The 27,782-nt window shown below is 37.5% G+C and overlaps 1 protein-coding gene across 2 annotated transcripts in view; it reads left to right on the top strand.

Moving 5' to 3' along the window:
• The window catches only part of abca4b (ATP-binding cassette, sub-family A (ABC1), member 4b), a 325,020-nt gene extending 299,054 nt beyond the window's left edge, over positions 1–25,966 (top strand). For both annotated transcript variants that reach the window (XM_051933275.1, XM_051933274.1), the window contains 5 exons: positions 9,320–9,454; positions 10,347–10,450; positions 16,797–16,889; positions 18,556–18,805; positions 25,628–25,966. In XM_051933275.1, the coding sequence (XP_051789235.1) occupies positions 9,320–9,454; positions 10,347–10,450; positions 16,797–16,889; positions 18,556–18,805; positions 25,628–25,786 (741 nt within the window). In that variant the 3' untranslated portion in view covers positions 25,787–25,966. The remainder of the gene's footprint in view (positions 1–9,319; positions 9,455–10,346; positions 10,451–16,796; positions 16,890–18,555; positions 18,806–25,627) is intronic.
• Positions 25,967–27,782: the final 1,816 nt, after the last annotated feature.

Raw genomic sequence — 27,782 nt, 5'->3', positions numbered from 1 at the left:
CTTTCGTCAAGGGTTACCAATCAGGGAATGACATATTATAATGATCAAGATCCAACCAGAGAAGGGTCATGTAATAAGCAAGAACCAATCAGAGCACGATTAGAGTCTCCGTTTTCAAAATGCTTTATTTTCATTTGACCAAACTGCAACACTGAGCTGGTGTTTTCAGAAGTATATGGCTCTGGTTTTTGGGATTAAAAATGCTGGCATAGTGTAGATGAAAGGCGAAAATGGAGACTAATGTCTGCTTTTTAAAATAAAAATGTAGTAATGTGGAAGTAGCCTTAGGAACGCGTTTTTTGAATGTTATTAGTTTTGTTTTTTTTATTTTGTAATTTGTTATTATTATTAAGGTGATAACATTACAGTGATATTAGTGTCTTGGCTAGTTTATTCTTAGAAATGACATTTATTTCAGGTCAAGTGTTGATCATGCAACTCTTTACGTGATATTATAACACCACTTTAATAAAGATTGCCTTATACAGTGGATGTTGTCCAACCTTTAAGACCCTTTAAGGCAGGCATGCAAAACCACGAGTGTTTGTTGGTCAATTGCAAGGAACGCTTGGCAAAAAACAGTTATTAATTAATAAATAAAAGGATATTTGACCCAAGAACATTGCCTGTTACTCCCACATGACCTGTACTTTCACTACAGTGCATACTGAAAGAAACAGGCTGATAAACTTGTCAACATTTTCATATATATGGAATGTTCAAAATGTTTACACACTTTTTTAAACTCTATTAAGAATTTCAAAAACAAAATGCAACACTTTTCTACATAGTCACCTTCCTTTGTGATGCAATTCTCCCAGCGTCATACCAACTTTTTAATGCCACCAGCAAAAAATGTTTTTGCATTCACCATTTCCAACGAAAATATAAAAGTGCGGAAACTTTTTAAATGTCCCATGTATATATATATGTATATATATATATACATACAGTACAGTATATAGTCACAGGAACGACAAAGAGACATTAGAAAGGTTTGGGGCAGCCATCCATATATTTCCCAGCTGCAAAATCTATCAAAAATAACAGACATGTTCACAAGACTGAGTCCTGACCTTTAAATGCAAGTAGAGGAAGTGATGTCATCAGGGCTGGAACTGCCTGATGTCATTGGTTGCCCCGGAACTGGGCGGGACTTCCCAAGAATGGTATTGAGAGAGAGAATCAGTGCACTTCACCGCCCCCTGGTCTATATATATACTAGGGGGCTCTGCTCCATGCTCGCCAACCCCCGTGTAGACCCTACACACTAGTCATTTTTTGGATCTGCTGCTTGCAACGAATCGTGCTGTGCTTTTGGATAAACATGAATATCAGCTCTGTCTTTGATATTTCCGTCTTTTGAAACTATTATTGCTGATAATTCGTCACATGTTGGTTTATTACATTTGTGAGCGTGATCTTGCGGATTCATATTGTAATCCAAGAAAACTTCTTTGTCCGTGATTTTCAGATAAATTCTGCATGTGTATCATGCCAACCTTTTTGAACTTCTTTATGATGTTCTACTTTGTCTTGTACGCTTTGTCTTTTATTTCCTCCCCCACTTGGACCTTTTAGATTTTCAATTCATCTCACGGGACTTGAAATTATCTCTCTGAAAATGTCTTGTCTTGTCTTATCCACTGTATATATATGTAAAGAAAATGAGTGAAGTAAAGAGACCAAAACTTGCCACAGGGAAAGGAAACATGGAGATTTTTTTTTATATTTTTGCATTCTAACCTGTAATGTTAGTGTCTACATGAAAAAGGGTAATTTCAAAACCATACACAACATTTATAAAGTGGACTTTCAATCTAAAAGTGAATTGCACAAAAATGTGGGAATGTTCAAATCTCAACTAAGAGCACAGCAGTCAGTTACCACAAGGCCTAAAAGAAGAGGGGAAGCAGCAGCCAAAGTCATTTGGTGATGGAAAGGACATTAAAGAAACTTTTGTTAAGGCTGCTGACTTCCTGTTTGGGGATTTTAAAAACAAAAATGAAATTGTACCTGCTATCAAGGACAATGGTTTGCTAGGAAATCCTATAACAAGGTGATGTGAAGCAATGGCGAAAGACCTTGACGATCAACTGAAGAGGGACAACGTTACTTACATGTTTGTTTTCCTGTAATTTTTATGACTCAATCAGTTTGATTGGTATGGCACAGGTTTGTATTTTTATTAGAATGGTGGTTATCAGCAAGTATTGTGAGAAGAGATTTTATATATGAAATATGTATTGGACTTTGTGATGAAGGTCATCTGTTCCATTGGAGAAAAAAAACAAACAGTGCAAGGCTGCTTTGCTAACAGCTGAAGGAGGCAGACGCAGACCACATGGACTTGTTGCTACAAACCAACATTGCAGTGACAGCAGACGTACATTTTTGATAATTTTCACAGTGCTGTTCTCTGAAATCGAGAGTTTTTCAAGTCATCTAAACATGTTGAATATGTCCAATTAGGGGGTGACCAGTGCCTTCTCGGTTTAGCATTTTTCCAAGACCTAAATTTCAAAATAAAAATGTCATCACTATGATCAGCAGTGTTGATACATTAAAAAGAAATAGGGGCTCTCAAGTAAGCTCCAATGGCAGTTGTGCTACTTTAATCATATACACACGGAGTGCGGCTGTCTCAATGACATCAGACAGTTCCTGGACCCTGTCATCCAAGTTCAACCGAAATGCCATTGTCTTTGCATTATTCCAACCTGTTCCTGCGAACATGTGCTTCTCATTTTTCCCAGATTTAAATGACGTGGGTCTAGCTTCAAAAGTGGGGCCACTTCTCCACTTCAGCACAACAGCAGTGGAAAATGAAATTCTCGCTCTTCCAAATGACATTCAGGTTAAAGCCAGCATAACACCAAAGGTGAGCAGGGGGATCTAGGAGTTGTCTTTTGGAGGAGAGGTATCCCAACATAAGAAGATGCGCCTTTTACTTTTCAGCTTTTTTTGGATCGACCTGTTTGTATAAGTCTGTCTTGTTACATAATCAAGTCAATGTGTCTGCCTTAAACTTAAATCTAACTGATGCTATCCTAATAATGAAAACCTAGCAACCACTTCAAAGCACCAGTCTCATATTAAGGTAACATATTCTTTTTTTTAATGGTAAACTTTTCTGCTCCACTATAGCTTTGTTCACTTGCTTTTATTTGCTGAAGATGCTTATGTTAGTGATGGACATCAACAACAACATTTATTTATGTGCTTTACAAGATGAAGAAAGAAACGTTTATAAAAAACAAAAATAAGATTAGGTAATGCTAAGTTAAAAAAAATAAAGGACAGAAAAAACAAAACGCAAAAAAAAAAAAAAACTCCAGATGGCTGAAGAAAAAAAAAACAAAATCTGCAGGCGATCCGAGACCACGAGACCATCCAGCCCCTAATGGGCATTCTACTTAATATAAATGATCTAAAACAGTTCTCATGGTTTTCAGACTTCACCTAAAAGAATTCAATGATGCACCCAGAGCCTGGTTTTGTCACATCAGTGCTCCAAATGGATGCCTGTAGATGAGGTTGAATTAGTGAATAAAAAAGTATATATTCAGATATGTGGATGGATATTCAAGGAGTAAACCGCAAGACAATGATTATATTTTTATATTATGTACATTAAAGAACTATCAACAACAAACCAAATCAAATTAATAATATATTGAACAATTGTTGTAAAAGTAAAGATAAGTAAATCGTATGAATAAAAAAGTATTACTTCTGGTTAACGGAAATAGCTTAAAAGTTGATAGGAATCTACATTTTGTACCTAATACTTGTATGCAAAATTTGGTTGACCTAAGTGAAAGCGTACTCAGGTTATCGGGTTTACATACACAACACACACACGCACAGACAGAAATTGTTCCAAAAATGTTATTTTCGGACTCAGGGAGGTCTAAAAGGTTGAGATTCATTAAAATCTCGAAATCAGATTTTTGGATGATTATAATACTTTCCCTATGAGAAAGTTAATTGAATTTCGAGAGGTCTAAAATGTTGAGATTCATCAAAATCTCGAGGTCGAATTTTTGGATGATTACAATATTCTCCCTATACAAGAAAGTAAAAAGTAAAGATATGCCTTTTAAGAAAGAGAAAGAGAGACAAAGAGAGAAAATACTTTGAAAAACATGAAATGTTTTGACTTTGTGTTCTGGTTAGCAGTTTGGTTTTGGTGTAATGGTTTAGAGTTTCTGTGTGCAAACAGACATCATCAGTGACGGAGAATCCCCTTATTGATCCTTTAAAGCAGGGGTCTTCAATCACAGTCCTGGAGGGCCGTAGTGGCTTTGGTTTGTTCCAACCCAGTTACTTAATAAGAAGCACTTATTGCTCAAGTAACACTTGTGCTTCACTTTAGTTGTCTCGCTCTTTAAGATTTTGAACCTTATAGCTTATTTCAGTCTTAAACAGCTGTATTCTCGGATTTTAATTGCTCCTAATTGGCAATAACATGCAAATGACAAAAGAGACCAGCATTTCTCCATTTATCTTGTTACCATTTACACCGCTGTGTATTTATCATGCACTATTGGGTTTAATTACATACTTGGAAGGAAAGTGAAGAGAAAAAAAGTGAAGGACTGAGAATAACTCCTCCATTTTAGCCTTCAAATCATTTGGATGATGTCCTTAGAAAGGGGAAGAAAATCTAGGATATGAGAACGACCTGCCATGACACAGTTAAAGCACTAACAAGCCATGAAATTAAATTATTGGCAAGAATTGCTTTCTAATTAAGTAGCCGGGTTAGAACAAAAACCTGCAGCCACTACGGCCCTCCAGGACTGTGATTGAAGACCCCTGCAAAAAGGAAGGATTTTATGCACCTGTGCTGCTCTTATTTTAAAATCCTGTCAGTTTGGACTGTCATTTTGTTTAATATAATCTTCAGTCACATAACACTGCCATTGCTTTTGACTACACTGGCTTCACCACATATTTACTGAAATATGCTGCTAGCCATAGACATGTTGACACTGTCAATACCAATGACCCAGAGTTCTTGTCTGCTGTATTCATGTTGTATGAGCCTGTGAGACAACTATGGTCTTTTGTAGTTGTCTGTTTTTCTCCCTGTACAGTTCTTTCAGTTCATTAACAGTTACAGTTCATTTAAACGATGTCACTTCTACAGGTACATACCTCATTGGTTTGGTAGTGAAGATGTGTTGCAAATGGCAGCAAAGATTAAACATTTATTAGTCAACAACAGCACTGGGTAATTTAGATTTTGCTTTCTGGACATTTTTGGGTGTATCTCGATTGATTTTTCCCTGCTGATACAAAAATTACCCTTCATTTTTCTAATTATGTACCATTTTATTGGAATCAGTTATGCTTGTCATGACTGCCAGGCCAGTTATCTGTATTATTGACCCTACACCTACTTTGCCTTTTCTTCTTACTTTTATCACCAGTATCATCAACACATCTCTTTATATTGGCTTTGTCTCTGCCAGCCTAAAGACGGCTATTGTTACACCTGGACTTGACCCTGAGGATTTTAGAAACTATCGACCTATTTCAAACCTTCTTTTTCTTAGTAAAATCCTAGAACATGCTGTTGCAGGTCATTTAAAAGACCATCTTGCCTGTTTGAGGAATTTCAATGTGGTTTTAGGGCCAATCTTAGTAGAGAGACAGCACTCGCCAGGGTGACTAATGATCTCCTAATCGCAGCAGATCATGGTCTTTTAACACTAATGATATTTTTAGACCTCACTGCTGCTTTTGATACGTTCCATCATGACATCCTTTTGTTTATACTTAAGAATGATTTAAATATTGCTGGAAAACCACTTGCATGGTTTAAATCGTACCTTAAAGACTGTCAGCAATTAGTTGCTGTCAGTAGGTTTAGGTATGACCCATCTTATTTGTTCCAGGGTGTCCCTCAGGGATCAGTTCTTGCCCTTCTGCTTTTTATCATTTATATGCTTCCTCTCTGTGCCATTATTGGATGGCACGGTCTACGGTTTCATTGCTATGCTGATGACACACAGATTTATTTATACACAGGACTTACACAAACATTACCTCCTCCTGCATTAGTTGCCTGATTGACTGACATCAGACAATGATTGTCTGAAAAAATTCTCTGACTAAATTTAAATAAAACTGATGCTTTAATTATTGTATCTTCAGGCACTTTAAAGAAAATAGACAATTCCTCAGTAAAACTCCTTGGCTTTATTACATTTTGGTCTGCACGGGTTAAATATCTTGATGTTATTCTTAATCCTACACTCTGCTTTAATCCCCATATTAATAATATTACCAAGGTTTCCTTTTTCCACCTTTAGCAAATTTCAAGGCTGCGTCTGTTGCGCTCTGATACTGTAGCTGAGACACTTATTCATGCTTTTGTCACCTCATGACTTGACTATTGCAATGCAGTGTTGTTTGGTATCTCCACTTGGAGTCTAAACAAATTACAATATGTACAAAATTCAGCAGCAAGACTTAAAACCCTGGGAGCATATTAATCCTATATTTTTAAAATTATACTGGTTACCTAGATAGATAGATAGATAGATAGATAGATAGATAGATAGATAGATAGATAGATAGATAGATAGATAGATAGATAGATAGATAGATAGATAGATACTTCATTAATCCCAAGGGGAAATTCACATACCCCAGCAGCAGCATAACACACAGTAACTTTGTATAATGTTAAATGTTAATGTTTACCCCCTGGGTGAAACTGAAGAGTCGCAGAGTGTGGGGGAGGAACGATCTCCTCATTCTGTCAGTGGAGCAGGACAGTGACAGCAGTCTGTCGCTGAAGCTGCTCCTCTGTCTGGAGATGATACTGTTTAGTGGATGCAGTGGATTCTCCATGATTGACAGGAGCCTGCTCAGCGCCCGTCGCTCTGCCACGGATGTCAAACTGTCCAGCTCCATGCCTACAATAGAGCCTGCCTTCCTCACCAGTTTCTCCAGGCATGAGGCGTCCCTCTTCTTTATGCTGCCTCCCCAGCACACCACTGCATAGAAGATGGCTCTTACCACAAACGTGTGATAGAACATCTGCAGCATCTTATTGCAGATGTTAAAGGACGCCAGTCTTCAAAGGAAGTATAGCCGGCTCTGTCCTTTCTTGCACAGAGAATCAGTATTGGCAGTCCAGTCCAGTTTATCATCCAGCTGCACTCCAAGGTATTTATAGGTCTGATTACCCTTGCACACAGTCACCTCTGATGATCACGGGGTCTATGAGGGGCCTGGGCCTCCTAAAATCCACCACCAGCTCCTTGGTTTTGCTGGTGTTCAGGTGTAGGTGGTTTGAGTCGCACTATTTAACAAAGTCCTTGATTAGGTTCCTATACTTCTCCTCCTGCCCACTCCTGATGCAGCCCACGATAGCAGTGTCGTCAGCGAACTTTTGCATGTGGCAGGACTCCGAGTTGTATTGGAAGTCCAATGTATATAGGCTGAACAGGACCGGAGAAAGTACAGTCCCCTGCGGCGCTCCTGTGCTGCTGACCACAAAGTCAGACCTGCAGTTCCCGAGACGCACATACCTGTTCCCTTCCATATTCAAAAAAAACTTCCCCTTTAGTTTTTAAGGTGTTTCATAGTCTAGCCCAACCTTACTTGTTTCTTTAATTTGTCCCTATACTACATCACGTGCACATTGTTCTTCTGACTCTTCTCCATTAACCATTCCATTATGCACATTGGGCGGCACGGTGGCGCAGTGGGTAGCACTGATGCCTTGCAGTTAGGAGGCCCGGCTTCGCTTCCTGGGTCCTCCCTGTGTGGAGATTGCATGTTCTCCCCGTGTCTGCGTGGGTTTCCTCTGGGTACTCCAGTTTCCTCCCACAGTCCAAAGACATGCAGGTTAGGTGCATTAGCGATTCTAAATTGTCCCTGGTGTGTGCTTGGTGTATGTGTGTGTGCGCCCTGCCCAGGGTTTGTTTCCTGCCTTGTGCCCTGTGTTGGCTGGGATTGGCTCCAGCAGACCCCCGTGACCCTGTGTTAGAATATAGCGGGATGGATGGATTATGCACATTGCACACTATGGGCTTCAGGGCTTTTAGTGCATCAGGCCCACTGCTTTAGAATGCCTTGCCTTTGGAGCTCCTATTTTTAGTTTATAAATCTAGACTTAGAATCTTTTTAATATTGCCTTGAAAGGTGCTTTTAAATAACATTTATTACTATGTTTGTGCTTTCATTTCATATTATCAGTATACATGATGTATACAGTACAATAGCTGTGGTGAAAAAAAAGAGGCACTGGTAGTAGCACTGCAGCTCAGACATACGAAATACTGCGAATGGGACAGCCATACCGAAGAGTCTCATTACATTAAACAGAACTGGCACTTCCTAAGGACTTGGTTTCAGGGCAGAAGAGTGTGGCACATAAACTACTTGTCAACAAAGATAGTTCTTCCTCCTCTTCATATAAAATGTGGACAGATAAAAAGTATCATTAAAACAATGAACAAGAATTTGATACTGGAGACACATGTTTCTACAAATAACTAAAGCCAAGATTAAAGAAGGTAGCTTTGTTGGTCCACAAATCAGACACATTATCAATTTAAAGCTGCAGAAGAAATCACATTGAAGGCTCTCACAGATGCTGTTGAGAATTTTCTTGGCAACTACAGAGCATCAAATTATGTCCAGCTGGTTGACAGAATGCTTCAAGCATACAAAACCATAAAGTCCAACATGTCAGTAAAGATTAATTTTCTTCATTCACTATTGGTCTTCTCTCCTGTTAATCTCAGTGCAGTCAGCATGTTGAAAGGTTCCATCAAGATATTGCAACAATGGAAAGGCAGTATGAGGGCAAGTATATTTCGTCAGTGCTGGATAGCTATTGTTGGACAATAAATAAACAGAAGCATCAGATGCTGTGTACAAACGGAAATCAGCATCAAAACATTTTTTGCTGAACTGAATGAATGCACTCTTTCAGCATTATTAAGTGAATAAACACACAAAATCCAATAAAAGTTTATTTCTCCAAATTCCTATGTATTCCTAGTCAATCTAAAATGGCATTTGTGTTCAGCTTGAGGCTGTCTATAGGAAACACCAAAACGTTTTCAAGAAGTAAAACCTTTCAAAAAATTTGTTGTTCAGTACGGGATATATTTCCATGTCAGCACAATCCAAATGAAACAGAGCAGAAGAAGCTGCCATCTGTGAACTGTGGTATTAGAAATGTGAAACTGAGTTCTGAATTTAACAGTACCACATATAGAAAGCTTTTTTGTCACTGTAATGAATATAAAACCATTTTCAGAATAAGTAATGAGTATTTTAATTCTAGGTGGCAGAGTGGGGAATCCAAAAGCTGGGCCTCCACAACTATGCCGATTACAGCGCTGGAACATACAGCGGAGGAAACAAACGCAAACTCTCCACTGCAATCGCGCTAATTGGCTGCCCTCCTCTTGTTCTGCTAGTACGTATCCACATGGTGCATTTGACTCTTTGACATTATTATTATGTAGTGTTGTAATTAATTATTATTTGTTTCTTATTTTATCTGTGTAAACTGTGAATTTCTAGCGAATTTGAACTATTCTGGTTACGGCTTACTAAGTCCTAATTCTATCCACTAGTTTCCTATCTAAGCATTTACTTTTCATCCCCACTTTTTAATTTTAAATGTGTGCTTCTCAGCAATTTGAACTATTTAGATTATGCATTATTAAGTCTATTTACTGGTTTCTCATCCATTATTCATATCCACTTGTTTCTTGTTTTTAATATCTGGTTTCCTCAATCATTTGAATTTATTGGGTTATGGCTTATTAAGTCTGTTCACTGATCTTCCATCCATCCACCCATGCCTCATTTAATTTTTGTATTTGTTTCTGATTTTATCTGTGTTTCTCAAGAGTATGAATTCATGCGATAATGGTCATTAAGCCATAGTTAAGTCAATCTAACAACTGATTTAATTTTTTTTTTATCATAATAAATTTTTTTCAATGAGATTTAGAGGTTAATGGCCACTTAAGTTTTTGTTATTATTTTAAGCATGTTATAGTTTGAATTATTGGAAATATAGACTCCACACTTACCAAACAGTGTACAGGCACCACTGCAAAATATCCTTATTTTTTTATCTGCTGTGAAGACATGGTGGTGTTAATTAATAAATATACTGTTTAAAGACAATGAAAGGCATAAGCTGAAGTATAATAATAGTGCATAGTAACTCAAATATTAACATGGATGTTGTGGAGGGACAAACACACCCACACTTACAGGATGTACTATAATTTAAAATCTTAGTGCTTTTCTTGATTTTCATTTTGTCTATTATTTACAACAAATGGCAACTTAAGGATGAGCCCACTACTGGCATGGACCCACACTCACGACGCTTCCTGTGGAACTCCATTATGAGTGTCATTCGAGACGGCAGAGCTGTAGTTCTTACCTCTCACAGGTACAACTGTTACTACTTACTGGCACTTTCCTGATGAATTTTACTTTACATAAATCCAAGTAATGCAAGGGCATTGTTATTTGTAAAACTAACATGCATGGGAATGAATGGCAGGACTTACCTTGCACAGGGTCATCGCATTACTATGCATGGAATAAATTTACATTTTACAGAGAACTTTGTAGTCAACATCAAACAAATAGCTAGGGAATATTCTGTATAGAAACAATGCTAATCATGTAAATTGATGAAGATACACATGCCGGATTTCAGTTTTATCAAATGAAGAGCATCATTTTCTACAGAATGATAGGACTGGATATCCATTGTCATACAGTCTCTCTGTCTTGCATTCTTAAATAAAAGTACATGTCCTCTGAAGCATTTCTCTCCAGGTTTGCCCTAGCATAACACAATCATTTACTGACATCTTTGCATTTAATTTGTCTACAGGAGGACCTGGTATCTCACCTAGGTTATCCGTCTCCCATTCCGAGGCATGAGGTGAGAGGTCTGGAAGCAATGGTGACCATAAAGATCATTAGACTCACGTCTCAGTTCCAGACCTCTATGCCTGGCACCCGGTAATGGGGCTTTAATAGCTTTGATTACCTGGGTGGGCCTGAAGCCCCTGTCGTCCTGTAGTTCACATCCTTAACCCTGCTTTATCCTTCAATGAAACTTGTGGGTTTCATTCACTTCCTCCCCTCTGAGACCAAAAGAGTCTGCTAAATTTCAAAACATTTCTATTACATGTTTAAGCACAACATAAAAATATAATGCAATCAGATTAGATAGATCATATGAAATTTAATAAGCTAAATTATTTCCTGTCTTACACATACAGTATACTTTTTACTGTGTTATAGAGGCTGAGTAGTAAAGAAAATAAGTCTTGCTATCCTTTAAGACCATTCCAGATCTGCCCTTCTCTTCTTTATTCATAAAAGGTCATTCTTCCAACATTTTATGGTAACTGAGCATTCTTCTTCAGCACTTCCTTTTTTGTATCCTTAAATTAGTAATTTCTACAATCAAATATGTTTATAAAGTGTACATTTCACTGTGTGATTAGTTTACATGTTACATTTTCTCACTTCATGCCCCATTATCGGTTTACGATTAGTGGGAGCCTAAGGCTACTTCTTTTAATTACTTTAAAAAGCATACCTATTTAATATACATACTGTAAATATATGAATCAAACAAAAAATCATTACAGAAAAGACCAGAGATGGTGTATGTTACATCTAAGGTAAAGCAGTTGGTTAATAATGCTTTGGTATGGAATATAAGTCACAAACTAGGACCATGATGTTCATGGATTTACCTACTTTGTCAAGGCCTACTGGCAGGAGTGTCTCAATGATCTGATTCAGCAGATGTTTGCTTAATTTCTAATTTTTTCAAATGAAATCCAAAAAGCTCAATACTATTCTTCTTGTCTTTAGACCCTGAGTATCACTCATCTATTTGTAGCAGAAATTGTTTCTTAGACCGAGCCTTTGCTAGTGGCTCAAGATGGCTTGTCTTTTTGTCACATTACTTAAATTTTAATCTCCCATGTAGTTATCTGATCTTTGCTATTTATTCTTCTCTCTCAGTCTTGCCGCATCTCATATTAGTTGTGCATCCGGTCAATATATTGGCATTATTCTTAACCCATTTCCTTGGTTTATTTACAACACTATTATTTCTTTGCTCTTCCCAATGGCACTAAATGCTGCATGTCCTCAGTTTGCCTCCAGGTTGATAGCTGTCTTTTAAAATTATTATGATCTTAGTGCTTTTATTTTATTGTGACTAATTGTTATTTTTTTAAATGGTAGTAGTAATTGTACATTCTTTCTTGGTCTCTAGCACAACATCTTGATTACATATGGACTAATTATTTTATACTAACTCACCTAGCTGATTTGTGCCCAATAACTGATTTTCACACACATGCATTTCTCCAATCATATTGCAATGAATCTTAAATTTGGTATCACCTTGGCACAGAGATTAACGCTTGCACCTCGCAGCTTCTGAGTCCTGGGCTGAAGCTGTAGCCTAGTCACAGTCTGTCTGATATTGCATGTTCTCTTTGCCTCCAGGTACACCAGTTTCTTCTCACACTGCAAAGACGGGCTGGTTATGGTAACTGATGATTCTAAGTTGGCACAATATGAGCTAGCATGGTAGCGTTGCTGACTGACAGCCCACCCAGAATTTATTCTTGCTTGGCAACTGATGGCCCTGGAATAACAACAACAACAACAACATTTATTTATATAGCACATTTTCATACAAAAAGTAGCTCAAAGTGCTTTACATAATGAAGAAAAGAAGAATAAAAGACAAATAAGAAATTAAAATAAGACAACCTTAGTTAACATAAAAAGGAGTAAGGTCCGATGGCCAGGGTGGACAGAAAAAACAAAAAAAAACTCCAGAAGGCTGGAGAAAAAAATAAAATCTGTAGGGGTTCCAGGCCACGAGACCGCCCAGTCCCCTTTGGGCATTCTACCTAACATAAATGAAATAGTCCTCTTTGTAGTTAGGGTTCTCACGGAGTCACTTGATGCTGATGGTTATACAGACTTCTGGCTTTTAATCCATCCATCATTGTTGGAACATCATGGTGCTTTGGGTAGATGGTGGTGGCACAAGCCACCACCAATAGGACACCGGAAAAGGAAACAGAAGAGAGAGTAGGGGTTAGTACAAATTTTGAATGAATAGTTATTATAATGAATTGGATATACAGAGTGTCAGGATTAAATTACAGTGAAGTTATGAGAAGGCCATGTTAAAGTAATGTGTTTTCAGTAGTTTTTTAAAGTGCTCCACTGTATTAGCCTGGCGAATTCCTACTGGCAGGCTATTCCAGATTTTAGGTGCATAACAGCAGAAGGCCGCCTCACCACTTCTTTTAAGTTTTGCTCTTGGAATTCTAAGGAGACACTCAGTTGAGGATCTGAGGTTGCGATTTGGAATATAAGGTGTCAGACATTCCGATATATAAGACGGGGCGAGATTATTTAAAGCTTTATAAACCATAAGCAGAATTTTAAAGTCAATTCTGAATGACACAGGTAACCAGTGTAGTGACATCAAAACTGGAGAAATGTGTTCGGATTTTCTTTTCCTGGTAAGGATTCTAGCAGCTGCATTCTGCACTAACTGCAAACGATTGATGTCTTTTTTGGGTAGTCCTGAGAGGAGTGCATTACAGTAATCTAGCCGACTAAAGACAAACGCATGAACTAATTTCTCTGCATCTTTCGATGATATAAGAGGTCTAACTTTTGCTATGTTCCTTAGGTGAAAAAATGCTGTCCTAGTGATTTTATTAATATGCGATTTAAAATTCAGATTACAATCAACGGTTACCCCTAAGCTTTTTACCTCCGATTTGACTTTTAATCCTAATGCATCCAGTTTATTTCTAATAGCCTCATTGTATCCATTATTGCCAATCACTAAGATTTCGGTTTTTTCTTTATTTAATTTGAGAAAGTTACTATTCATCCATTCTGAGATACAGGTTAGACATTGTGTTAGCAAATCAAGAGATTAGGGGTCATCAGGTGCTATTGATAAATACAGCTGTGTGTCATCAGCATAGCTGTGGTAGCTCACGTTATGTCCCGAGATAATCTGACCTAATGGAAGCATGTAGATTGAGAAGAGCAGCGGACCCAGGATAGAGCCTTGTGGAACACCATATAGAATATCATGTGTCTTTGAGTTATAATTACCACAACTAACAAAGAATTTTCTCCCTGCCAGGTAGGATTCAAACCAGTTTAAGACACTGCCAGAGAGGCCCACCCATTGACTAAGGCGATTCTTAAGAATATTATGATCAATAGTGTCAAATGCGGCACTCAAATCTAAGAGGATGAGAACAGATAAATGGCCTCTGTCTGCATTTACCCGCAAGTCATTTACTACTTTAACGAGTGCAGTTTCTGTGCTGTGATTTGTTCTAAAACCTGACTGAAATTGATCAAGAATAGCATGTTTATTGAGGTGCTCATTTAACTGCATAATGACTGCCTTCTCTAGAATTTTACTTAAGAAAGGCAGGTTAGAGATGGGTCTATAATTTTCAAGAGAAGAGGGGTCGAGATTATTTTTCTTAAGTAGGGGTTTAACTACCGCAGTCTTAAGACAGTCTGGGAAGACCCCCGTATCTAATGACGAATTTACTATGTCAAGAACATTATCAATAAGCACACCCGATACTTCTTTGAAAAAATTTGTTGGTATTGGGTCAAGGGCACAGGTGGATGGTTTCATTTGAGAAATTATTTTATGTAAATCAGGTAAATCTATCCTAGTGAAAGACTCTAATTTATTTATTATGGAGTACTGGGGTTTCGGGGGATCCTTAGTGTTGGGGAGATATACTATGTTATTTCTAATATCATTAATTTTTTGATTGAAAAATACAGCGATAGCCTCACAGGTTTTACTGGAAGTACTTAGGAGGCATTCCTTTGAGTTACCTGGGTTTAACAGATGATCAATTGTCGAAAATAAGACTCTGGGATTACTAGCATTGTTATTTATAATCTTAGAGAAATAGCAGTGCCTCTCAAGACGGACTGTGTTATTGTATTCTGTTATTTTAACTTTTAATATCTCATAGTCAATAGTTAGTTTAGTCTTCCTCCATTTACGCTCAGCTCTACGGCATGTTCTCTTTAAATCAGACACTCTTTGGGTCTTCCAAGGTATAACAATGCTAGAAGATTTTTTAACTGTCTTTTCAGGTGCAACTATGTCAACAGCAGCCCTCACTTTAGTATTAAATCTTTCCACCTTACTATTTACATTCTCCTCGCTATTATAGTTGGCACTATAAACGGACTGATTGGTTAGAATGTTTGTAAGTTTTAAAGTTGCTGATGAGTCAAAGAAGCGTTTTTTAACAATATGCTTCTCATGAGTGTTTTCTATCATTATTTCTATATTAAAAAGTAGAAGAAAATGGTCTGAAAGACCCTGTATCAATGACCTGCTTTATATCAACTTTTAGTCCTTTAGTAATTACTAAGTCTAACGTATGACCTGCTTTATGTGTAGGCTGATTAACGAGCTGTCTCAAATCAAAAGAGTCCAGGAGGTTCATAAATTCTTTTACTTTTTGGTCACATTGATTATCTACATGAAAATTAAAGTCGCCGACTATTAAGAGTGCGTCATAGTTCGTAATTAAGATTGACATCAAGTCAGAGAATTCCTCAAAGAAAGACGCGTTGAATTTAGGAGGTCTATACACGGATAATACTAGAACGTGAGAATCTCCCTGAATAACAATGGCGAGATACTCAAAAGACTTGAACTTACCAAAACTGATATTTTTACATTTTAACCTGCTAGAGTAAATGTTTGCTAGCCCTCCACCTCTCTTTCCTTGGCGATCAGCACGAGTAAAACTGTAATCCGGAGGCGCAGATTCGATTAAAACAGCTGCGCCATCTGAGCTAAGCCACGTTTCACTTAGTGCAATAAAATCTATTTTTTTTTCACTAATAATGTCGTTGATAAAAAACGTCTTGTTAGTTAAAGCTCTAATATTTAATAGTGCCATATTCAATGTTTCGGAGGAGCAGAGATGAATACTATGTGCGTTATTGATATAGGGAACAGGAATTAAGTTATTTTTATTAGCGCCGCTCTGTGTGTATTTTTTATTTAATCTATGATCTGTTTTTACAGTTTTAATACATTGTTCATCTAAAGTAGTAACTTTAATTAAATTATTGGCGTTTATGCCGTATTGCCTAGATTTTCTATGTGCATTAAGATTGGTTATTACAGTATTTATGTTGCGCACTTTTATGGAAGATTTTTTTAAACAATTATCATGACCAAACACAGGAGTGGCATTTCGGAAGGGGTTAAAAGCAGAGATAGATAGTCAAGATAAACGAATTACCTTCGATATGTTTTCGGAGAGGACCCGGGCGCCGAAGCTGTTCGGATGCAGGCCATCACGCTTGAAGAAACGCGGTCTTTCCCAAAAGAGGACCCAGTTGTTAATGAACCCGATGTCTTGATTCTTGCAGAAGCCCTGCAGCCAGTTGTTTAAACCAAGCAGACGACTGAATAGGCCCCAGCCCTCTGCAAATGTTCATTGCATTTAGCAGTTTTAAAAAATGAATAAGTTCACATTACATTTGCACCTTCTATTGCATAAATGTTCATAAAGATTCCAAAATTTAAGTTCAACATAAAAAAAATTGTTATATTGTGCTTTCTATGAGCATGGAAGTCCACATATACCACCTGCTTATCAACTTCATTCATCTGCTTCAGTTTTTTATTTATACTTCCCCTCAATTCTCCTCAGTATGGAAGAGTGTGAAGCGCTGTGCACACGTCTTGCTATAATGGTGAATGGAACCTTTAAATGCCTTGGGACCATCCAGCATCTCAAGTACAAGTAAGTAAAATTAGTAGGAATAAAAATGTAAGGAAAGATTAATTAAATCTTTATTATTATTATCATCATCATTGGTACTATAGCCCTGTTTGAGCGCCAACCTTCTCAAGTCTATTTTTCCATTCCCTTCTATTTGTAGACTCCCTTTGCCAATGTTTTAAACCTGCTAGTCTAAAATCTTTGCTCGCTCCATCCCTCCATTATAACTTTAGTCTTCCTCTACTACTTCACTCTGTCAACAGGTCCATCAATTGTTTTATGGGGGGTGGATTAATTTTATTTTATTGGTGTCCAGGCCTCTGAGCCATAAGTCAGCACAAGGAGAATTAGGGTTTTATACAGCCATATCTTAGATTTTAGTTTTTAAAATGTTTGCTAATTCCACTGGTTTACCAGCACATTTCTTCACTTGATTTCATGAGATATGCCATTTGTTGGATTGATTAAGGATTTGAGGTAAATGAATACTTTTTCCACTTCAAAAGTAGGGTCATCTGCTTTTATATTGTCAGTTCTGGGTGTTTTGCATGGGGTTGATATAATAATTTTAGTTTAATCATCATTTATTCCTCCTGCTGCACTTATGAGGCTGGTAAATTGTCCTTCAGGCCTTTTCCAGTTCTGGATATCACATCCATATTATCAGTGTATGCAAGGGTTTGTTTTCATTTATAACAAATATTTGGTCTTATGTTTATCACTGCATCTCATATTACATTTTCTCTTATTATAATTTTATATTATAATAAGTCATATTATGATAATTTATTACATTTTCCTACTAGGGTGTTGTACCATGTTAGCCATTATGAATGCAGTGAGAAGTCAAGCAAAATGACACCTTTTATTAGCTAACTAAAAAGATTACAATATGCAAGCTTTCAAGGCAACTCACCTTGCCTGAAGAAGGGGCCCGAGTTGCCTCACTACGTTTTTATTAAATCATCCATCATTTTTTGAACCCAGATTGCCATCTCATTGGTCACAGGGATCCAGTGCCTAATAATAACAATAATAATATGACTTATTATTATTATTATTATTATGTGCTTCACAGACTTCTCATCTAGGATTAGTTCTTGCATTGTACCTGATCCAGCAGGAATAAGCCTGTTCCTCCATGATGCTGGTTGGATCAAGCAGGTTTGAGAAGGTTGAACTATATTATTATTATTATTGTTGTTGTTGTTGTTATTGTTGCTGTTACTAATGGCAATAATAATAACTTTAGTTAGCAGGCACCTGTAAGGTTAAAAAATTGTTTATTGGCATATCCAATTAAATCTGTGGTACCACTGTATAAACGTTTCAAGTTTTATATTTTTACAATTTGTTATTTCAATAATAAAGTTTATTATCCTGAATATGAAAAATACATATGCAAAAATCACATTATAAATGTTTTATGTATTATTTGAATTTTAGATTACTTTAAAATTAATATATTCTTATGCAGTTTATTATATAATTTTTCCTAATTAAGAAACAAATAAATAAATCTGCTTTCTTAAATTTTTATTAATCAGTAGGAAGGTGGCAAAGGAAAATATCAGAGCCAGAAATCCACTAAAAGAACACTCTGATCCTTAGGGATTTCAAGTCAGCTAGGGGAGTCAGCCTGTTGACATCTCACAGTATGTCCTTTCATTTACTTCTTGGGTTTCAGATTTGGTGACGGTTATGTTGTCACCATGAAGATCAAGTCAGCAAAGCCTGGAGCACCTCCAGATCTCAACCCAGCTGAATCTTTTTTGGAGGCTAACTTTCCTGGCTGTCTACAGAGAGAGAAACATTACAACACGCTACAGTACCAAATTCCATCACCATCACTGGCTCGCATATTCCATCTTGTTGCATCCAACAAAGAGAAGCTTAATATTGAAGATTATTCCATCTCACAGACTACTCTTGATCAGGTAATTCTTATCAAATTGCTTAATTGAGGCAGTCATTGCCGTGTTATGTTGAATGCTTATTCTTTAGGAGTACCTACAGATCCTATCCTAAATCCCAGACATACTGAGCAAGATAAGATTTAGCTGCCTCTTGAGTATCCTTACTTCTTTGCACCTCTTGATATGCTTCATAAAATCATGATTGCTAACATCAGCTAAATATTAGAACTTCATTCATCTGTACAAATATATAAGATCATAGTGCTACATAACTGGGCAGCAATAAGATGTTACCTTTTGCTTCTTATTTATTTTATGTTAAACAAATACTAAGTTGCTGTACTTCAGACAAAATCTGCTATACAATAAAACACTAGGGTCTGTATGTCCAGTCCCTCTGAGCACTCTGATTGGTTATTTTGACTTTGGTGTGATTGGTCAGTTGAACTTTGCAAATGTGACAAAAGAGGAAGTGCAGGTGCATGCTGGCAATCACCTTTAAAAGTGGAAAGTATAAAAGCACACAGGAGGCAAGAAAGGTGCCTTGAAAATAATGACGCAGTCTGTAAAGCAGGCTTTACGAGAACATGCTCGAGAAAGGAAGTACTGGTGTAGAGACCTTCACACACACATAAATATAGAGGTGTTTTGTCTTGGTAGAGTTCTGTATTACTCTACTTTCCCCTTTTGTGTTATTAATGTGTAGCCTTTGTCAGAAATTACCTCAAATCTCATACACTTACCACTTGTTTATAAGGTAGTGTACTATATAACTTGTCCCCACCTTCCTTTCTACATTTATAACTTCAGGCAATTAGGTGTAGTAAAAGACAAGCAGGAGTTAAGTTACACTTTAAATAATGTATTATTGATAATATTCACAAATAATAAAAATAAGCAAAGTACAAGTGAATATTGGCAACCATACAACCAGATAAATGCTGATGTGTAGTTTCAGGCAGCACACAGACTTTAATCAATCATCATCAATCAATTCAATTTTATTTGTCATTCAGCAGAACATCCAAGATGTGCTGCAGAACGAAAATACGATGCACAAGACATTTATAAAAACACATAGTTAAAATCAGCCTACAATAAAATACTAAAATGCTTCATTTAAAAGACGAACAGCAATAGGAAAAAAACTGTTTTTAAACCTGGTAGTTCTACATTTCAGGCTGCGGTACCTTCTGCTTGAGGGCATGATGGAAAAGAGTTCAGAGGCAGGATAAGTAGGGTCTCTAGAAATCCGCACAGCTCTGGCCAGACAGCGTTGTTTTGCCAAATCTTGTACATTTGACAACGGGGCTCCAATGATCCTCTCTGCAGCCCTCACCACTTTCCTCAGTGCTTTCCAGTCCGAAGCGCTGCAGCTCTCCTGCCACAGAGAGCTGCTGCTGGTTAGCACGCTCTCTATGGTCCCTCTGTAAAAAGTGGTGAGGACTGACTTACTGAGATGGGCCCTCTTTAGCCTCCGCAGAAAGATCAAGCGCTGGTGAGCTTTCTTGATGACGGAAGAGGTGTGCAGGGACCAGGTGAGGCTGTTCGTCACATTAACTCCCAGGAACTTAGTAGACTGCCCAATTTCCACAGCAGTGTTCTTAATGTAGACCGGGATGTGTATCAGCTGTTTCTTCCTGAAGTCGATCACCAGTTCTTTTGTTTTTTCGACATTCAGTATCAGTATCTCTAGTTAAGATATAATTTCTACCTTTCTTCAGATCAGGCCGCATAACTCTCTCAAAATGGCTGTCGAGTTGTGCTCCTCATGGCAATGGTGTGACAGAGACAAGTTTCTTTGTGGCGATGGTGTAAGAGAGATAGGGAGGGGTAAAGCAAGCAAATTTATAGACTCTCTGTCAAAACCCTACAGTGGTACTTGATAGATAGATAGATAGATAGATAGATAGATAGATAGATAGATAGATAGATAGATAGATAGATAGATAGATAGATAGATAGATACTTTATTAATACCAATAATGGCTTCTGATTTAAAACCAAACAGGCAACTTTAGGCCAAACAGAATTCTGGTGCCACACAATACCTTTCACACCTGCCCCCAAAACCATTTGTTGAGCTGATGGCTTTGCTGTGGGGGTTGATTGAGAGATTCCTGTAGAGAATCACTTGCCAAACTGATTTCAGGCACTTCCCCCAACACTGTTGTCAAATTACAAAGACTCAGTCCTAAGCAGGGGGGCATCAAACCATTGCTGTTCGTGTCAACGATATAACACTAATATTACACTGCTTTGTCTTAGTTACAAATAAAGACATACAAAATATTTATCAACTTATATACAAAATTTCACACCACAACAAGAGGAAAGGTGCTGGAAGTACATGCAGAGCAAGAGATAGCAAATATTTTTAAATTATTATATTACCTGTCTTTGACAGATACTCTGGCTAGTATTATATAATACAAAATATGTTTTGATAATCAGAATTTGTGTAAAATATGGGTGAGCATCTACATAATTTTGTTTGGTGTCAATATTAGGCTCAGGGAAGTCAGTCTGGATGGAGTGCCAGCCTCTCTCTCATTCTTGGCTAATTTAAAGTCGTTAGTCACAGTAGACTAGTTGGTAGTTTGTCCTTGTGTGTGTACGCCTTAATATTCTTACATAATGAAGCACCTGCAATGTGTAGGTGATGAGTCTGGTTGCTGAAGTGGAATGTATGTTCAGTAGTTTCTATTGTTAATAAACTGTTGCCAGTATTCAGACATGCTATTTAAATTATCTTAAAAAAATCAATCATATGTCTAAGATGAAAGAGAAGGTGGAGAGAACAAACAGTCCTCCCTGAGAATGGTATCGAGCTGCAATTCAACCCTAAACTCAAACAGCTATAAGGCAGCAGTGGTAACCTGTGCACCAAGGTGCCATCATGTGTAGATATTAAAGATGCAAACCATTTATGACCAAGTGTCTTCACTTTTCAGATAAATATTAATCACAAGTTTAATTGTGTGCCTTGGTATTGTACTACAGTCACTATTCTGATGAGACATACAAATAAAAATGTTATTGTCTTAGGCACAAAAGACAATAAACTTAAACTTGAAATTACAGGAGGACCGCCTAAACAGACATCGTTGATTATGCAGTAAGAATAACATACAAAGCATCACATTACACTTTCATCCGTCAATCCATTTTGCAAGTTCACGTCTATCCCATTATAGTGTTACAAGCAGCCAGAGTGTATCATGTAGCTTCAGGTGCAAGGCAGAACGATGCATGGTCTGCAGGGCCCACCCACACACTCTTATTGGGTCAATTTTGAACCATCGCTGGGCATTGTATGTTTTTGGGACCAGAATATCAAGAGGTAACCCCACAGCGGCACAGGAAGAACAAGGAAACACCATACAAACAGTAACCTGACTCCAGACTGACAAACCCTCCGGAGCTGTGAGGCAGGAGTGCTAACCACTGTGGCAAAGCGTATTTATAAGTTTCACTTATTATATATTAAAAAAAATATATATATATTGTAATATAGACGCTATATAGCGCCTGACCCGGCACAGACTGACACAGAGGCACGTACTTAAACAAAGCAGGTTTTTAATTTTTCTTCAGCCATGGGGCACGCCTTCCCCGTGTCCCACAGGCCCAACACAGTCCCAAAACACTCTCAAACTAACCACAACACTCTTCTCTTCCTTTACCACCACTCCTCCTCAGGCTTAGTCCTCCTCCTCCTGACTCTGGCTCTCCCGAGTGGTGGCGGCTGGCCCTTTTTATACCCCACCCAGAAGCGTTCCAGGTGCTTGACCACCTGGTCCTAATTGCATTTCCGGGTGGGGCTGAAGATTCGACCACCCGGGCTGCAAACTCCATGCAGTTCCCCCTAGCGGCCATCCGAGCCCCCAACCAGGCTGTGGAGGACTCCATCTCCCATGGAGCCATGCGCCAAGTTGGGGAATCATCGACCGCCAGGGAGGCTGCAACCAAGCGTCCCGGGTGAGGTATTGAAGTGTCCATGGCTGCTCCCCCGGAACAGATGCAGCAGGGGCATCCCTGCCGGGCATGGGACCCGGCTGTCCTTTACAATATATATATATATATATATATATATATATATATATATATATACATAGTGCACCGAGGATCTGGGTCATTGTCTGTGTGAAGTTTGAATGTTCTCCCTGTGTTTGAATACGATTTCCTCCTACATCTCAAAGATGGGTGTTATATGTAATAGCACTGTACTGAGTGATTGTGCCCTGCAAGGCACAATTTCAGCTGTGATTCCTCCCTTACATCCCATGCCGCTGGAATAAATGTTAGACACTGCGGCCCTGAACTAGATACTAGAATAAGCAGTTTCATAATTGATGAATGCTTCAGGCCTTCTTGGGCTTTCCAGAGCTGAGGTGAGCTTGGTCGTTTGCAGTACAAGAATTTCTATTTAGCTTTTCCTTGCCTTCTCCTTAACTGTTGACCTTAAACTGGCTGTGTGTCCCATAGAGGGCTGACATCATTTTCAAAGCTCTTTTTTACTGGTAGTTACTGGGATAGATTTAGCGCCTTGCAATCCAGTATTACAGATAGATGTATAGATGGATATTATGGGTTGCACTTAACAGATCCAGTCTCCTGGGTTCATATGCGTTAGGTTGACTGTATGCATTCGCTCCAGGCTTGCTTCCTGCCTTGCACCCAATGCTGCTGGCTATTTATGACCTCAGACTGGATTAAGTGGGTTTGAGGATGTTATATCATGTTAAGTGGATTTTGTCACATCTCTTTATTGAAAAGGCTGAAAAAATATTAAATCATTCAAACATTTTGCATTTTCAGTATCAATTTCAGCTCAGTCGCAGCAAATCTTGCACCAATCAGCAACCCCTTGATGTTCCACAACTACATGATTTAGAGAAATAACGTACCCAGAAATGATTTGCTTTTAAATGTTACTTACCTTACCCCATATAGTGTGTACCGGTGGCTGTTTTTGTGGAGAAAGGACATAACAAACTTTCTGATAGAATAGGACCCAATGGTGACCAATGTCAGGCAACAGCAAACAATCTGAAAACCTCCGTGAACAAATTTCACATTGTTCGTGATGCATAATCCACACATCAAGTCAAGAGTAAGTAACAAAAAATAACTTTTTGTTTGGAGTATTCCATTAACACATGCCAGGAAACTTGAGCAAACTTATAGAGTACATGCATATTTCACATAAAATCAGAGACCTAAAAATCAAACATTTTTAATAAATAAAAACAAAGTGGAGGACTACAGTGAAATTCCTACATCAGTCCAAATGCAATACCTTACCATACTCCGGCACCTTGATCAGCAAATATTTCAACTCAAATGTGACTTTACCATGAGGCTCCTAAATTCTTAGAAAGCATTACAACAGTCTAACTAGAACAGGCCATTTAGCCCAACAAAACTTGCCCTTCCTAACCACTTAATTTTAAAATAACATCAAGTCGAGTTTTGAAAGTCTCTAATGTCCTGCAATCTACCACAGTACTTGGTAGCTTATTCCAAGTGTCTTTGGTTTTCTAAGTAAAGAAAAACGTCCTAATGTTTGTGCGAAATTTACCCTTAACAAGTTTCCAACTGTGTCCCTTTGTTCTTGATTAACTCATTTTGAAATAACAGTCTCGAAACCCACTGGACTAATTCCCTGCATAATTTTAAACACTTCAATCATGTCTCCTCTTGATCCTCCTTTGCTTAAACTGAAAACTGATTCTTTCTGCTTCAAAAGTGATTTTCAACCTGAAAATCTCAGTGAGACTGTGGAATTATTGTAGTAAATAGTGTTAAAAATAACAATTAGATACATATTACAGATATCACTGTGAAATAAGCCAGAAAAGACAAAAGCTGTTAATATTAGTAACAGATTGGCAACTAATCAAGAATTTACCATTGTGGCTATAGCAACCACAATATTAATACAATTTAAAAATTGTGACAAAGATGATTATTTGTATTTTTTTAATCTTGTATTGAATTTATTAAAAACATATAACATTGTGTACAATCAAAAACTAAATTTGAAAACTAATACTAAAACTAAATTCTAATCAACCCCAACCCATGAGAAAGAGATGAAATTTAACAGCCAGAGTAAAACTATTGAGAGTAGTAAAGAGAGAAAGGAGTCTTTTACCCCAATATAAAAGCTTATTCTAAAAGTTTATTGATTAGGTCCTGCCAGGTTTTAAAAAAGTTTTGCACAGATCCTCTAAGTGAGAATTTGATTTTTTCCAATTTCAAATAGTATATAACACCAGTTACCCACTGACTTAAAGAGGTGGGTTACGATTCTTCCAGATGAACAAGATAAACCTACAGTACATGCTAATAGTGTAGTAAAGGCAATTACAGTTTGTTTGCCCTTCTCCACTTTAAGCCCATCTGAGAGTATGATTATTCTTAAACTTTAGTGTATTAAAAGCAAGAACTTCAGCTAGCAGTGGCAGAAAGGCAATATTTGACCATTTTATGGTTACTCACTATACTTATACTGGCCTAATTCTATTATTTATTTTTATGAACAACAAAGTATGTTAACAAAATAAGATCATTGCCATAAAATGTACTTCCAGTAGTGAGGTTAATAAGCAGTAACTTTATAACATTATAGAGTAAATTATAGCATGTCTGTAATTTACTTTGACATCCAGTCAAAAGCCTGTGCATCCTTACAGTGAGAATACTAACAGTAATTAGCAGGTGAAGGGAAATCAAAATTGTGTTGGTTTTCATTTTGTATTTTTTTTTGTGATATTGAAAATGTAGAAACAAAATATAAATTTGCTTGTAAATATATGTGCTTTCAATTTGCTTCAGGTATTTGTGAATTTTGCCAAGCAGCAAACCGGTGAAGACGAAGATATTGTATTGCATCCTCGAGCTGCTGGTGCACGATGGGAGATGAAGGTATCCCCAGTCGAAACTTCTACAAATAAAAAAAGAGGAGGTGCCAACAGCAATTGCGCAAAAAAATAATAAAACACCGTTAGATACAAATTTAGTTTTTTTTGTTTTTTTTTTTTTTTTACTGTAAATGTTTTTGAAATCTGGACTGAAAAATAAAAATGTTTGGGAGAGTGTTAGAAAACATGTGTTTTCAATAGATGGATCTTGATGTAGAAACTTGTACAATAAATGATGCAATGTATTTCTCAAGACAGCGTGTTTACTCTTTGGCACATGTAAACAGACAATACTTCGACTTAAATTGTTTTTATAAACCAGAAAAATTATGTATAATGTTTATTGATAAATTTCTGTGCAATATTTTTACTGATAGAATATGTTATTCTTTGTTCCGTGCTTTGCATATTATTACCTTTGCTCCACTACCAAACATAGAATTCCCACTTCAGTATCCTCATAGATGGAAGAGACTCATCCTGCTAAAGCAAAAATCAACTGCAGTTTGCCCCTTTAAATAGGGGATATGTGGCAAGTGACATTCAAGAGATGGTCTGAAGTCTTTAACAGGTTTGTAGAATTTCCACCAAATGCACGAAGAAAAATGTAAATGGTGTTATCGAATCATGACTTGCTTAATAAACAACATTTTAAGAACCCTTGAATTAGTAAAATAAAAATGATCAGAAATGAGCAGCAGAAAGTAAGTTAAATATGAAAATTTTAGGGAAATAAAAAAAATGAACAGAATGCCTTCTGAAAAAAATACAAAGAAGCTCCATTTTTAAAGATTTAGATAATGATAAAGAGCCCAGTATGCATTAGACAGGTGCCTTGAAGATGAACAAAATCCCAGGGCTTGATTGAATTTTACCAGTGCTGCTGAAAGAAATAAAAGATACCATTTCTGTACCTTTAACCCTTTAACCGCCAACTCCCTAAATATTCCCCAAGCCAGGCGAAATATGAAAAAATTTTTGTTTTTTTACTTTTTTACATTTTTTTTACATTTTTTACATTTATTCAAGCAGTATTGACCACTAAATGTTGTGCAAGTTGCCAGTGTATACACGAAATCTATAAATGTAACCTGAATTCTCAGCTAAGCAAAACATCTTGATACCAAACCGTGCCCTTTTCAATGGTAGATACTGCCGAAACTGTAAGCGGCCCTTCCACGACAATAAACTTTCATCAACTGCAACTGACGGTCCTGGCATGTAGGGCAACTGAAATGCTTCAAATAAATGATCAATCAAAGGACGTAGCTTGAACAAGCGGTCGCGGTTTGGATCTTTCTTATCTGGCTCGTTTCTGTTGTCATTCAAATGAAAGAATTTCAGCAGCAAAGAGAATCGGTTACGTGTCATGACAGCTGCAAAAATAGGTGTTGCATACATAGGATCTGTAGACCAGTACATCTCAATATCTGGTTTTCTGATTATTCCCATCAACATCAAAATCCCAATGAATTTTTTCATTTCGTTTTCATCAGTGTCAAACCAAGCACGAACACGGGAATGTGGAGGTAAATTGGGATTTTTCTCAATAAACTGTGCTGCATACAGATTTGTCTGATGAACAAAATGTCTAATCAAATCAGGTGACACAAACAGCTCATAAAACTGCTCAGCAGTGTAATTGTTTACATCAACAATAAAGCCACACGTTCCCTCAAACGAATGCAGAAAAGGTAGTTCACCACGGGCAGCAGCCCAGCTGAGATGCTGGGGATACACCCACTCAGCGCCGTCATCCGATGCGTCTTCATTCACAATATCATGCAGCGCACGTTGCTGCTCATCACTGTTACTAAAATCTTCTTCAGAACTGCTACAATCATGATCAGAACTGTCCAAAATCGCCTGCAAAGCCTCACTTGAAGTCAGTTTACGTTTCGCCATATTCACAGCTGTTACATGCGAATCACGTCACATGACCGGCCAAAACAACCACAGACTTGTCGAAATACAACGTAGTAATAATACCCACGCCAAACCGTCAGTTATACTACTTGCCAGGCATTCATATAACCACAGGCAAATGTGCCGGATAATTCCGGCAGTAT

Source organism: Erpetoichthys calabaricus, chromosome 10 (genome assembly GCF_900747795.2).
Source record: "Erpetoichthys calabaricus chromosome 10, fErpCal1.3, whole genome shotgun sequence".
Classification (NCBI taxonomy): Eukaryota; Metazoa; Chordata; class Cladistia; order Polypteriformes; family Polypteridae; genus Erpetoichthys; species Erpetoichthys calabaricus.
This window is presented reverse-complemented; position numbering and strand designations above follow the sequence as displayed.